The sequence below is a fragment of the Octopus bimaculoides genome, chromosome 1 (assembly GCF_046866305.1).
Source record: "Octopus bimaculoides isolate indiv1 chromosome 1, ASM4686630v1, whole genome shotgun sequence".
Taxonomy (NCBI): Eukaryota; Metazoa; Mollusca; class Cephalopoda; order Octopoda; family Octopodidae; genus Octopus; species Octopus bimaculoides.
This window is the reverse complement of record NC_142928.1, coordinates 1,072,223-1,086,660: the sequence shown is the minus strand read 5'-3', so window position 1 is coordinate 1,086,660 and position 14,438 is coordinate 1,072,223. Positions and strand designations below refer to the sequence as shown.

The 14,438-nt window shown below is 37.8% G+C and overlaps 1 protein-coding gene across 2 annotated transcripts in view; it reads left to right on the top strand.

Moving 5' to 3' along the window:
* The first annotated feature begins 471 nt into the window (after positions 1–471).
* The window catches only part of LOC106878359 (uncharacterized), a 28,022-nt gene continuing 14,055 nt past the window's right edge, over positions 472–14,438 (top strand). The window contains exons 1-3 of one of the 2 annotated variants that reach the window (XM_089347422.1): positions 472–1,066; positions 2,616–2,791; positions 7,886–8,025. In XM_089347422.1, the coding sequence (XP_089203548.1) occupies positions 935–1,066; positions 2,616–2,791; positions 7,886–8,025 (448 nt within the window). In that variant the 5' untranslated portion in view covers positions 472–934. The remainder of the gene's footprint in view (positions 1,067–2,615; positions 2,792–7,885; positions 8,026–14,438) is intronic. The other variant, XM_052978239.2, reaches the window with a different exon arrangement.

The following is a 14,438-nucleotide window of genomic DNA, read 5'->3' as shown; positions in this document are numbered from 1 at the left end:
TGTATACTGCCAATTTAACGTGACAGTCCCAATAAGGGAATATGCTACTGTTATTTAGCCCTAGGAAGCTGGACCGCTTCCTGTCGGCCTTGACACATTTCCTGTGTCCTTATGTTTGCGAGGGGGGAGACACTCTTCCACCCAGCCTAGCCTGCATTCAGGGACATGTTTCTGAGTCTTTGCTTGTCATCAGCCTGAAGTAGCACGACCGGCTGGTTGAAAAAGTCTGTCAAACCATCGCAAACATATACTATTTCAGTGAAACACAACAAATGTGTCAAGGCCGACAGGAAGCGGTTCAGCTTCCTAGGGTTAAATAGCAGTAGTATATTCCCTTATTGGGACTGTCATGTTAAGTTGGCAGTATACAACTACTTTATATATATTTATATGTTTATATATATATTTATTTATATGTTTATATATATATTTATATATTTATATATATATATTTATATATGTAACATTGATGTGTGTGTGTGTGTGCGCATTGATTTTGTGGATATGGACACTAAACACTTGAGCAGTTTTATGAACTCCTTATTACTATAGCAACATCAAAAGTAAACGTTAGATGTATAATTTGTATTTATTAGTCTTGATCTGTTAATCATTTGTTCACTCTCGTTCAACTCCCCTACAACTTACTATAGTGAGGGATAAATGTGGAATAGGCTGCAACAATCTGTTTATGACTTCTTAATAGCAAGTTATGGAGGAATCATATGGAAGTCTGATTTCACTGGCAAACATCTAATGTATTTGATCAGTTTGATCAAGTACCCAGTAGAAGAGATTAATGAGACATTGATATCAACCCTGATTTTCATTTTCTATTTTTACCTCCACAAAGTGTTCATTGGATTTAGAAATCAAGAACAATGAAAATAGGACACCATTGCTTGAAGCCGTCTCCAGGGGTCACCTCGGAATAATGCAGAAAGTGATAGCCAGGCGTGTGAATGTAAATGTTGTCGACAATGAAGGCAATAATTGCCTGCACCTGGCCTTACACAAAGATGCATTCTTTCATTCTGAGGTGGAGCCCATGGCCATCTTAGATACGGTAAGTTTTCAAATTCTTTGTGAGTAAATATATGTGTATTTGTGTGTGTTTGAGAGAGAGAGAGTGAAACAGATGTTGCTTCTCATGCATCAATATACACTTAGCAGCCTCACCCTCCATTACCATTTCGTGATCCAGTCTTTCCTGATAAACCTAGTTGCATTATTCCATCTTCATCGACCCTCAAAGGTATTGCCTCTCCATAGTGCAGAAGGTGACCCATCTCATATGTTGTCTATATAAACACAGCCATCACAATGTGAAGGAGAGGCGACCTATTGAGGAGAGGAGATATTCCCAAATAACAATGATACAGGGTAGAAGAGAGGTCTGTATGATATGATAGACGGTAACCCTTATAGTGCTGGTGCAATGATAAATACACCCAGTTCATTGTGTGAAGAATTCTTACTGAAACAGCTCTCACACTTCTTGTACATGGCTTATATCCACTGACCTCTTATGAACATGTCATAACAATGTTGACCTTTAGAACACTAGAGAACGGGAACAATGATGCAATGACCTTCGTTTATTTTCCTGTACTTAAATTTTGTATGTACAACTACATATATTCATATACAAAGCCATCAACATCTATCCATTGGTAGATCTGATGCTGTTTATTGTCAACTCCTTCATTCCCATATAAATAAAAGTCACTATAGATGTGTGACTCTATTTCAGACAGTTGATGGTCATCTGTAAATTGTAATAATGTCTCCTTTAGTGACAAGGACCTCCTCTGGTATCCACCTACCACCCCACATACTGGAATTGTTTATCAGACTAATAGTTTGAACAGTTTATTAACTATAATGTGTTGGTGTGCTGCCTCAACTGTGACACTAATTCATACTTCCTTTACTTCACCTTCAGCATCCAAAGATGTTTATTGATTAATTGTGTAATATTGGTTTTGCTTGTGGAGGCACAATGGCCCAGTGGTTAAGGCAGTGGACTCGCGGTCATAGGAGTGCAGTTTCGATTCCCAGACCGGGCGTTGTGAGTGTTTATTGAGCGAAAACACCTAAAGCTCCACGAGGCTCCGGCAGGGGATGGTGGCGAACCCTGCTGTACTCTTCCACCACAACTTTCTCTCACTCTTACTTCCTGTTTCTGTTGTGCCTGTAATTCAAAGGGTCAGCCTTGTCACACTCTCTGTCACGCTGAATATCCCCCGAGAACTACATTAAGGGTACACGTGTCTGTGGAGTGCTCAGCCACTTGCACGTTAATTTCACGAGCAGGCTGTTCCATTGATCGGATCAGCTGGAACCCTCGACGTCGTAAGCGACGGAGTTCTCTTTTCTGATATAATTTACATCGTTTTCATGTTGTTGTGTTATATATAAACACAACAAATGTAGCTCACCATGCTTCCATAAGTATTTCGTTTGGTATGGCCACTTGCCTTTACCAAGCCAGTTGTACAGATAGGTTCTTGTTGGTCTGTAGTGTCTAGTGTTTTATTATTTTGGTAGTAGTTCCATTATCTATAATATATGCTTGTGTATTATTGAACTTATCGTTGTTTCATCGTTTGTAGTGTGCCTTTAAGCTCTCTCTGGACCTGAAAGACAGGACTTGTAATGTTGTAGTTGCAAGCTCCCTATTTCATTTTGGAGCCAACTTTTACCAGAAAAATATGGAGAATAAGACTCCAGTGGACCTCATCATGGATGAAAATCTGAAAGAAAAATTAACAGCCATTTTACCACCACTGTAAGTATTTGCTGGCAATGACAAGATAAACCTTTATATTTTCTATTTTGTATATAATTATGTTTATATGTTTGGTCAGTTCTAATTCTCCCAATCTATTATACTGTCACTAGTGAGTGTCTTGACCAAAGACCACACAATCAGATTTATCTTTCTACCAACATTTTTTCTTTATCTCTTCTTCATCTCAGGTAATTACCATCACGTAAGCTTTTATGATGAAAGAATCTATAAACACACACTGACAGACTATATGTGTGTGTGGTGTGTGTGTGTGTGTGTGTGTGTATGTACAGGTGTAGACAGACAGACAGATTTTCTGTAACTGTTGCTAAAACATTGCCAGAAAACCTCAATAATTCAAATAACACACACCATTCCTTGTGTTTTAGGCTTCCTGGTTTGCTTAGACTCCATTATTTTATCATCATTTGTGGTGGTTTCTTTACCAAACATCTGTCTGTATTGGCTACTTTGTCAGTTAAAATTCACATATTGTTTATATATATTGATTTTTGGATTGTATAAATATGATTCTGTTTTATTATATGTACAAGGAGGATTTCTTTTTTAGAAATGATCTTTTATAAGGCGCAGGAGTGGCTGTGTGGTAAGTAGCTTGCTTACCAACCACATGGTTCCGGGTTCATTCCCACTGCGTGGCATCTTGGGCAAGTGTCTTCTACTATAGCCTCGGGCCGACCAAAGCCTTGTGAGTGGATTTGGTAGACGGAAACTGAAAGAAGCCCGTCGTATATATGTATATATATGTGTTTGTGTGTGTCTGTGTTTGTCCCCCCCACCATCGCTTGACAACCGATGCTGGTGTGTTTACGTCCCCATAACTTAGCGGTTCGACAAAAAGAGACTGATAGAATAAGTACTAGGCTTCCAAAGAATAAGTCCTGAAGTCGATTAGCTCGACTAAAAGGCGGTGCTCCAGCATGGCCACAGTCAAATGACTGAAACAAGTAAAAGAGTAAAAAAGTGACATTATTATAATAATATAATATTCACAAAGCATAGGTGTACTACAACTTAGCAGAAAAAGGGTAAAAAAGGGGACAAGAAGCAGCAGTGAAAGCTGGATCCTGCAAAATACAAAGAATAAAACAGAAAATGAGAGAAAAGAAAACAGTTTGAGAGTGATAGAAAGGAAAGGGTGCTGAGGTAGATCAGGAATAGTGTTGGGGAATTTCAAGAAGCAGGGATTGCTTTGAAGCATGTCGTGTCCTGACAGTTAATGATTGTGAGCAGAGAAAAATATTTCGGAAAGTCATGGGTGCTGCACTCATTTCTGTTTTCATTTCCGAAGTATGTCTGCTGGTGTTAGAGATCAAATTCAAGATGACCAAAGCTGTTGTTAGCAAGATGGTGGATAATCTTATGAGATATCACCAAGTCAGCTGCTAGACATCAAAACTTTAGTGTGCTGATACCCAGAAAAAGCAATACAGTCAATATATGGTGACTGGCAGAGTGTTTTTGCCTGGTTTTATGTCTCTAGACAGCTTCCAATAGAGTAATTTTCTAGACAAGATGGGGGTTCCTGATTGGAGATGCAAACTGTGTGGACGTACGATAGCCAGATGTAACTTTAAATAGACAACCAAGGTCTTATTGAGTGATGCTTAGACTCTTTTTGACCCTTTTGGTGATTTTAGGAATGTAGTTCATCCATCACAGGTTGTAGTTGACATTGATGCCGAAGTCAGTTGCCAATCAGCAATCCATTACTGCATTGTGTCTTGGTTAGAATGAAGGATATATATATATATATATAGCATATAGTAACATGCCTCAAGTTGGCATCTGTTTAGTTTAATATATATAAGAAGCAACAGGATACCCAGAAGAGTTCCATGCAGATCTTCAGATGTGATTGTATAGGGCACAAAAATGTTATCTTAATACTGTGACTAATTCTTTTTTAACCGAAAATGAAGGACATCAGCCATTCATGTAGTTTAGGTCTCTCACCCATTACAGACAGCCTTGAATAGAATCAAAGGTGTTGGAGAAGTTGAAATAGATAACATCTACCTATCAACCACCATCTGTAATTTAGATGATATTATCAAGATACCACAGCAACTGGAGAGATAAATCAGAATTGTGAGGGTTGAATAAGGTTATCAAAGTTCCAGAGAGTCTCTCTGATGCATGATTCCATTAATTAGAAGTTACTGCACGGTAATTGGCTGGTGGTATCTGGTCACCCTTTTTAAAAGTTATTATGGAATTTGGTCTCTGTAGCAGTGAAGGTGATATATTTGGATGTTCAACTACAAAAATACCAGCATAGTATTCCACAATAAACCTTACTACCTTCTTTGGGATCTCTGGCAATCTGATTTGTGGGGATTTCAAAGAGGGATGAATGGAATATGAGACCCCATGTTTTGAGCATACATACGTAAAATACACCATTTTGAGTGTGGCCGTTGCCAGTACCACCTGACTGGCCTTCGTGCCGGTGGCACGTAAAAGCACCCACTACACTCTCAGAATGGTTGGCGTTAGGAAGGGCATCCAGCTGTAGAAACTCTGCCAAATCAGATTGGAGCCTGGTGTAGCCATCTGGTTTCACCAGTCCTCAGTCAAATCGTCCAACCCATGCTAGCATGGAATCGGACGTTAAACGATGATGATGATGATACTTCCAAAATGATTTTCTATCCAGGTTGCCATGACTTGTTCAGATTTAATTATTGTCTCTTTTTTAGTCACCTGCTTGATATGGTTGGATGTTCTATTTCATCTTCTTCATTTATCCTCTGTTCTTTGTAATCTCTATTCACATTCGGCATCTCCTCGATCTTTTCTGGCAAAGTGGGTTGTTACAGTTTCTCACATTGCACGAACAGGGATTCTAACAAGTTTCCTTGATACTGATGCTTAGCACGTGGTCCATATTAAGAATATGCTGTAGTTTGACATAGACATCTCCAGAATTGTAAACTTGAAGCCAGTCAAGGCACTAAAACTCTGTACAACGGGGGTGTCTTCTGTCGACTGTGTTCCAGTAAAAGCTAGCAGTTTAGAGGTGATGGTGGCTGTTCTTGCCATCCGTTGGAGATAGATTGGCAAGATTTGAGCATGATTAGAGTCAGTTAAATATATCTTGGTAGTGAAACTGATGACTATTTCAGGATTTGTGGTAAATAGCAGATCCAAAGTGTTGTTACCACTTATGGAAGAGGTAACTAATTGGGACCAGTTTGAATCCAGCACAGAATCAACGAAAATCATTTTCACTTTGTGATCAGTGAAAAGTTTCCAAGCCAAACTCTGGAAAAATGGAGAAACCATAAGTGACATATTTCAAAGATGCAGCTCCAAGAATGTCAAACGGCTGTGTTTTGATGGTAGTCTGGAAGATGGTAAACAAGTGTCGATGAGCTTATATATCGCACAAAATCATCTCTTTTTGTGACTGGTTTAAATCTTCATAAAGAATTGCTAGAAAACTTGAATTAACATCACACTACCCCCCATGGTGAATAGATGGTATTTTTGAAACAAAATGTAACTTTTTATGCTCAAAGCATCAATAAGGAATGCTCCCAGGTTCAACTGTAGTGAGATCAGAACTGATACTTTCCACGTAAGAATAAAAGAAGTGGACCTTATTGCATAAACTGTGGACATTTAAAAACAATTTGTATCTGGATCGAAACCTATCCTGATTTATAGAAGCGGTTGTTTTGTTTTTGCTTAGTTTCCTGTGGTTTTTGCACTTTGTTTATTGAATATCCTCAAACCAGCTTGTATCCCTTTTCCATCTGGTGTTGAGTCATGATTCAAGGGAGCTACAATACCTAACTTCAGGTGTTTATCAGGTGACATACCAGGATGAATTCAATAAGTAATTTGATTTCCACACTTTGCCTTATCCAAGGTTAAACAGTGCGCACAAACCCCAGAAGAAATCTAATCTAATAAGCCTGGGTTTTGATGCAATCATTTGATGGAGAGAACATGTTTTGGAGGAACAAATTTTAAGTGAACAAGTTGTTAGAAAATGGTTGCAAATCAATGAGTTCTTCAGATAAAGAATGAAAATTGCACCATGTCTGGTGGAGTCAATGACTTTTTCAATGGGCCTCAATTCAGCTCTCACAAGCGGCAAGTTTGCATGTAGGGCATTCTGATATGATCCTTTATTTTACAGTTCTGTAAAGACTTTTGTTTGTAATATCCCTTGCATCAAATTTCCAAAAGTTTCCTGCGGATGGCCAGATTTTGATTGGCACCGGGAAGACATACGGATGAGGCACTGAAATGACCAACTCAATAGTTGAACTATTTCTCACAGTCCTTCAATCATAGAACCATGGTGTACCTTCTCTTGGTTTGGCATCATCCTGGGGTTAGTAGTACATTGAAGGCAGATAGAAACTAACATTTATGCCATTCAACTCATCAATTTGAAGCGAGTTTTCACTTTTTGTACATATTAATCCCTACACATTTTTCTCTGTCAGTTTTTTCCCCTCTCAATGCTTTCTGTTGAACAACTTCGGCTCAAAATATTATTTTCAGGGTATTGTTCTATTTTAGAAGTATAACTTGTTTTGCTGCATAGTATACCCATGTGGAAATTGTGTTCTGTCTGTCCATCCATAGAATTTAAAACCAAATGCCAGAGTATAAATAGATTAAATAGATTACATACAATAAAATATTTGTTATCTACACATTTAATAAAGCCTAGAAATACAAATGATCTTGTGTTCATATTTTTATTCAGAAGAAATGGAGTCTATGCTGGAATTGAAGTATATTACGGCAAAAAACGTCGTTGACTGTGTTTTTTGCGATCTGCATACACACAAAACAGTTTTAGTGATGTATCAGAGTGAAGACATACATTTATGTATATGTGTATAAGTTTGTATGTGTGTGTATGTGTGTGTGTGTGCGCTGCTCATATAATCTGTTTGAATGTAATTGTTAAAAGGAAACCTTCTGATGTATTTGTGCTCGTCATTGAAGTGTCTCATACTATTCTGAACTCTAATCACGTACACAATGTAATCTTTATTATAAATGAAAGTTATTGTTGGGATGTGTTTCTATTTTGTTCCACAGATGTACATATTGTAAAACTAATTTCGCTTCCAAATTCCAACCGTGTCAACATAGTGTCCTTTGTAGTGAGTGTCAGATCTGCATTACATGTGAAACATGCCCCACTTGTCAACAACCAGTCTTTGGACCAGGAGAATTTGGTAAGAAAACTGTTTGATAATCTGTCTGTTTGTCTCATTGACTTTATGGTATTTAATGTACTTCAGAATTGTCGTATAGACCCAGATCTGCCATAATCTGGCAGATTTATGTTGAAAGATGTTCCAGGTGTCTTTTCTCTGTGATAGTTTATCTCTCATTACATCCACAAAACATTGGCTTTATCCAAATAGAAGACTTGTCACATTTCAAGAGGGTCCTGTCAGCAGAACAAGGCTAATGAATGATACTGCAACATAAGACTAACGAATGATATCGAAACATAACTAGTAACGAGCTGAAGTATCATTATGTCACATTTTTATATCAGTAAACACCAATTTTTAACAATCGATTGTGAGTCATTAAAGTTGATTAATGATTTATCAGTATCTAGGGAAGATGATGATTAAAGAGAAAGCTACTCACAAGAACATCATGTTGAGTTTTGCTAAAGTAGGATATTTAATCGCAAAATCTCAGCTGAGAGTTTGAGAGCCGACATTATAAAGTCTGACTGTTGAATCGGTTGTTCTTTGTAGCTGTAAATATCGGTAATTCGTTAAAAAACGACATGAGTAATTGCAGCATATTTTATAAAATTCTCCTCCAAAATACTTTGTGATTTATCGTCTTATAACGATCTCAAATAATTACAGTAGCAAGTTGTTTGATATGAGATAACATCTCTTGCAGTATATACCCTAAAGGTCTCCACTTAGAATATACACTGTAGAAAGTAAATAAAAGAAAATTAAATATTAAATCTGTATAAGAATATTGATCATTAAATTACTTTTATCGAATGGCTATTTATTTCTGCCTTGTAAGGGTGATAATACCCAATTCTGCTGTTTTAACATCGATACAGCTTTTGAAATATCACTTTCTTGTCTGTATTGTACAAGACACATTCGAATCGTCTAAAAAAGACAAATATAAGTCTGATAATATACACACGTGGTTGTGTTATTGAATGTTAAGGTATTGAACTGTGAACATCTGTTTACATTTGAAAAAGTATTGGTGTTAACACAAAATATAAAGACTTGAACATACGATTTCTTGTTCATAACTCCAAATAATATACACTTACTATATTGTTTAAATAGCATTTACTATCCATATATATATATATATTCTTAGACTCATACATCTTGAGTTTTAGATGATATTAATTGTAAAAGAAGGAGAGTTTTGTGTTTTTTGATTTCTTTATTAGGCATAAAGTCCCAAACTCAGAATGGGACACCATAAGGACAGACAGAACATCACAGTGGGGACAAAAAACATAAAATGAATGGGAGATGAAATTATATAAAAATGAAAATGATCGCATGGGCCCTACCCTCATAGCAGTACCATTTCAGACTTTATATACATTGCTTATAATTGTTCTTTGTTTTTTTTTTGTCTTTTTCACTGTTATTTTTCCTAAAGATAACATAAAACATTTTATTCTTTTCCTTTTTTCCAACAATTTAAAAGACTTATTTTTCTTTTTAATAATACTTCATGAGTGCTTCTATGTCTCTTACTTCCACGACTGGTGGCAATTCTTTGAATTTCATCTTCACTCCTGGTGGTGGGTCAATAATGTCTCCACCCCTATTTCATTTCTTGTGGTTCTTTTTTTCAATTACTCTTGCCTTTAGAAGGATAGTTTTGTGTTTTTCAGCTTTCGGTTTTAGTTCTGACTTAATTGTTATTTGACCAGGAAAATCAATTATAATTTACATTTGGCACTGCACTTCATAACGTTTTTTTCCTTGGTTGCTGACAGAACTACCAAAATATCAACTGAGTCCCCAGAGTGACTCGAACACACAGCTTCTTGCTTGTAACTCCAAATAATATACACAGTAATTGTAATAGAGGGACAGTTTTGTGTTTTTCAGCTTTTGGTTTTAGTTCTGACTTGATTGTTTTGTTCAAATTGGATAATGAAACCTGGTCATTGTTATTTGACCAGGAAAAGAAATTGTAATTAATGTTTAGCACCGGACTTCATAACATTTTCCTTTATATGCTGACAGAACTACCATAATATCAACTGTGCTGAGACACAACCATATTCTTCCTAAAGGAACACCACATGTTATCCAATCAGGTTATATACAATCTATATTGATATCTAGTATTGTTATGTCAGAAAGTGTTCTATTCTACTTTCCATATTCTCATTAACATGACACTTAATAAGCCATCATTCATTACTCTTCTTACACGTGTATGTCTGAAATGTGACATTATTTTGTCATAGCATCATCTTCTACCCTCACCTAACATTCTCCTCCTTGTTACCCTCTATCTAAATATATACGGTTTTACTTGGGTACAGGACCAAATCCCTACAAATTGTGACTATTGACCTCTGTAGTCCAGTAAGGTCCAGATATTTTTGTATTCCAGGTTCTATTCCATATGTAATTAGCATTACTGACGGATGTGGTAGAATAGTGGGTGATGGAGTGGGATGTGAGTGGGGTTACATAGTTCTTGTAATGTTCTTATATTAACGATGACATCAAAAAGTTTGTCAGTTTCTGCAAGGGGGTTAATTTTTTGTGTCCTCAAATTTGCTGGCAATGGGCCCCCCCCCCCCTATTGAAGTTCACCACATTGATAGAAGGGATATCAAAAGGGTTAGAGACTATGATTGATGTATAGGGTGAGGGTGTGTGTCCTTGACTATCAGTTCTGATGCACCATTTCAGATATTTTGTGCAATAATGTGTGGATGAACAGTCATACGCAGTTAATGAGGTTTTGTGCAAGTGTACAGTGTTTTAGGACACCTGTTATCATTTTCTGTTACACCTGTTTAGAACTAATCATTGCTCACCTTTACAATTGCTGTTTTATTAGGGAGTGTTCAAATATTTCTTGAATCGGATGACATTCTGGTGAACTTCGAATTAAAGATTACCCACAACAAAGAGATAAAATTTATGTTTATCCTTTCTGAAGTGGTGTGACATGCGTTTGTCACGAGATCTTCGATGACCAATTTGTTTGACATTAGAATCAAGCAGGAGGTAGGGAAAATGTTGGTTAGGGAAATCTAGAGGTGAGAGGACAACGCCATGTCATAGATTTGGCACAGATATAAGAAACGAAAGAGAAAACTTAAAGATAATCTATGATTTCAATGGATAATTAAATGAGATAATTACAACATTGTTAGATTATGTAGATTAATCTACTTTGTTGTGCACTTAAATATTGAGCTATTACATGGTAACACGGTTGATGCTGACCAAAACTATTGTGGTCACCAGTTGACCATTGACGACAGGAATTTCTCACAATAATTTAGATTATGATAAAGATATAGAAATTTTGCTATAAAACTTGGAAACACATATTTCAAAGAGTCCAAAATTTAAAGAGAAGGAAGTCGAGAAAATGGCAGAGGCATTTCGTAAATATAAATTAACCGAATCTTCTAGATTTTCATAATGTTTCTCTTTGCCTGAGTCATTTTGTTTGTCAGAATAATTGAGAACAGGTTCTGTTCTTAGTTTCTATTTGAAAGATTAGTTGTAAAATGATTCTATTAAATATTCCGCTGAAATTTCATTAAATGGACGTTAGCGTGGTTGGTAAAATGGATGAATTAGAATTGTAATAATAATGCCTTTTAGGAGAGAGAACTAAAACGGGTTGTTTATTTGTAAACAGGTGAGTTAATGAGAAAGTTTTTCTTTAATTTTTCTACCAAGCTTTTTCCTTTGTTTAGTGATAGGTTATTGTTGTTGTTGTTATGTAGCCAGGTGTCTGTCATGATATGTTGTCTCTTGTTTGGTTGTGTACCCTGAATGTCTCAGGTTAACATTTATACCATTGTTATAAATGAAAAGAATTAAACATCAACTCTGTAAGTATAATAAGTATAGTGATCATTAACGTTTATTGAATGTTAGATTTAGTATTGAATTGTGAACATCTGTTTACATTTAAACAAAATATGGGTGTTGACATAAAACATACAGATAGGAATAAAATATGAGTTCCCTGTGTGATTTGAACTCACAAATCTTTGTTTATAATTATATATAATAAACCATTCAAGCAAAGTCGTTGCCAGTGCCCCTGGACTGGCTCCTGTGCAGGTGGCACGTAAAATACACCATTTTGAGCATGGCCATTGCCAGTACTGCCTGATTGGCCTTCGTGCCAGTGGCACGTAAAAGCACCCACTGCACTCTCGGAGTGGTTGGCGTTAGGAAGGCATCCAGGTGTAGAAACTCTGCCAAATCAGATTGGAGCCTGGTGTAGCCATCTGGTTTCACCAGTCCTCAGTCAAATCGTCCAACCCATGCTAGCATGAAAAGCAGACGTTAAACGATGATGATGATGGTGAAACATTTGCAACATTGTTTGGATAACATTTGTCAATCTGTATAGTCATTCCTAGACTCCACACTTGATGGTTTTCACATGATATTAATTCTAACATAGGGACAGCTTTCTGAATTTTTTTGCCATTTGGTTTTAGTTCTGACTTGATTGTTCCGTCCAAATTACATCGTGAAACCTGTTCATTGTTATTTTGACCAGGAAAGGAATTAATCATTTGTATTTGGCACTGGACTTGGTAACATTTTCCTTTGTTTTCTCATGGAACTACCATAATATTAGCTGTGCTGAGACACAATCATGTCGCTTATAACGATGGTCAGATGCTCTTTACTAAGATTATATACAATCTATATTGATATTAAGTATTCCATTGTTATACAGAGTGCTATTGTATTACATCTAAACCTCATTATCATCATAGTTAATAAGCTATCGTTTGTTAACTCTCTTACACTTGTATGTCAGAAATGTAAAGTTATTTTGTCATATTTATTTGTTATTGGTGAGAAGAAACGGTTCAATGGAAATCATTGAAGAAGGCATTAATGGATGACAGACAAAACTAAGAGAAAACAATGTTGACAAGTGATAATTACATGAGGCAGCTGCCACATTATTTAATTATGCATCATCATCATCATCATCATCGTTTAACGTCCGCTTTCCATGCTAGCATGGGTTGGACGATTTGACTGAGGACTGGTGAAACCGGATGGCAACACCAGGCTCCAGTCTGATTTGGCAGAGTTTCTACAGCTGGATGCCCTTCCTAACGCCAACCACTCAGAGAGTGTAGTGGGTGCTTTTACGTGTCACCCGCACGAAAACGGCCACGCTCGAAATGGTGTCTTTTATGTGCCACCCGCACAAGCCAGTCCAGGGGCACTGGCAACGATCTCGCTCGAAAATCCTACAGGAGCCAGTCAGGCGGTACTGGCAACGGCCACGCTCAAAATGGTGCATCTCATGTGCCACCCGCACAAGAACCAGTCCAGGGGCACTGGCAACGATCTTACTTGGCTTGCCGGGTCTTCTCACGCACAGCCCATTTCCAAAGGTCTCGGTCCGTAGTCATCGCCTCGGTGAGGCCCAATGTACGAAGGTCTTGCCTCACCACCTCAGCCCAGGTCTTCCTGGGCCTACCTCTTCCACGGGTTCCCTCAACTGTTAGGGTGTGGCACTTTTTCACGCAGCTATCCTCCTCCATTCTCACCACATGTCCATACCAGCGCAATCGTCTCTCTTGCACGCCACAACTGATGCTTCTAATGTTCAGCTTTTCTCTCAAGATACTTACACTCTGACGGGTATTCACATTGACATTACACATCCAACGGAGCATACTGGCTTCATTCCTTGCGAGCTTACGTATGTCCTCAGCAGTTACAGCCCATGTTTCACTGCCATGTAGCATGGTTGTTCGTACGCATGCGTCATACAGTCTGCCTTTTACTCTGAGTGAGAGTCCCTTTGTCGCCAGCAGGGGTAAGAGCTCTCTAAACTTTGCCCAGGCTATTCTTATTCTAGCAGCTACACTTTCAGCGCACCCACCCCCACTACTAACTTGGTCGCCCAGATAGCGGAAGCTATCGACTACCTCTAGTTTTTCACCCTGGAATGAGATAGAAGTTGTTTCCTGTTTGTTTGCAGTCTTTATTGCACCTGAACATCTGCCACAAACAAAAACTAACTTGCTAGTTAACCTGCCTTTGATGTTGCTGCACCTCTTATGTGTCCATAGCTTGCACCGGGTACATCTTATAGAGTTACTACCTACTCCTTTTCTACATACTGAGCAGGGCCATCTACCTGAAGGGGTTTGTGTTTTATCTACCTTCCTACTTATTAGGATTTTGGTTTTAGCTAGGTTGACTCTAAGGCCCTTCAATTCTAGACCTTGCTTCCACACCTGAAACTTCTCCTCTAGTTCTGATAGTGACTCCGCAATTAGGGCAAGGTCATCAGCATAGAGGAGCTCCCAGGGGCAACCTGTCTTGAACTCCTCTGTGATTGCCTGGAGGACTATGGTAAATAATAGGGGGCTGAGGAC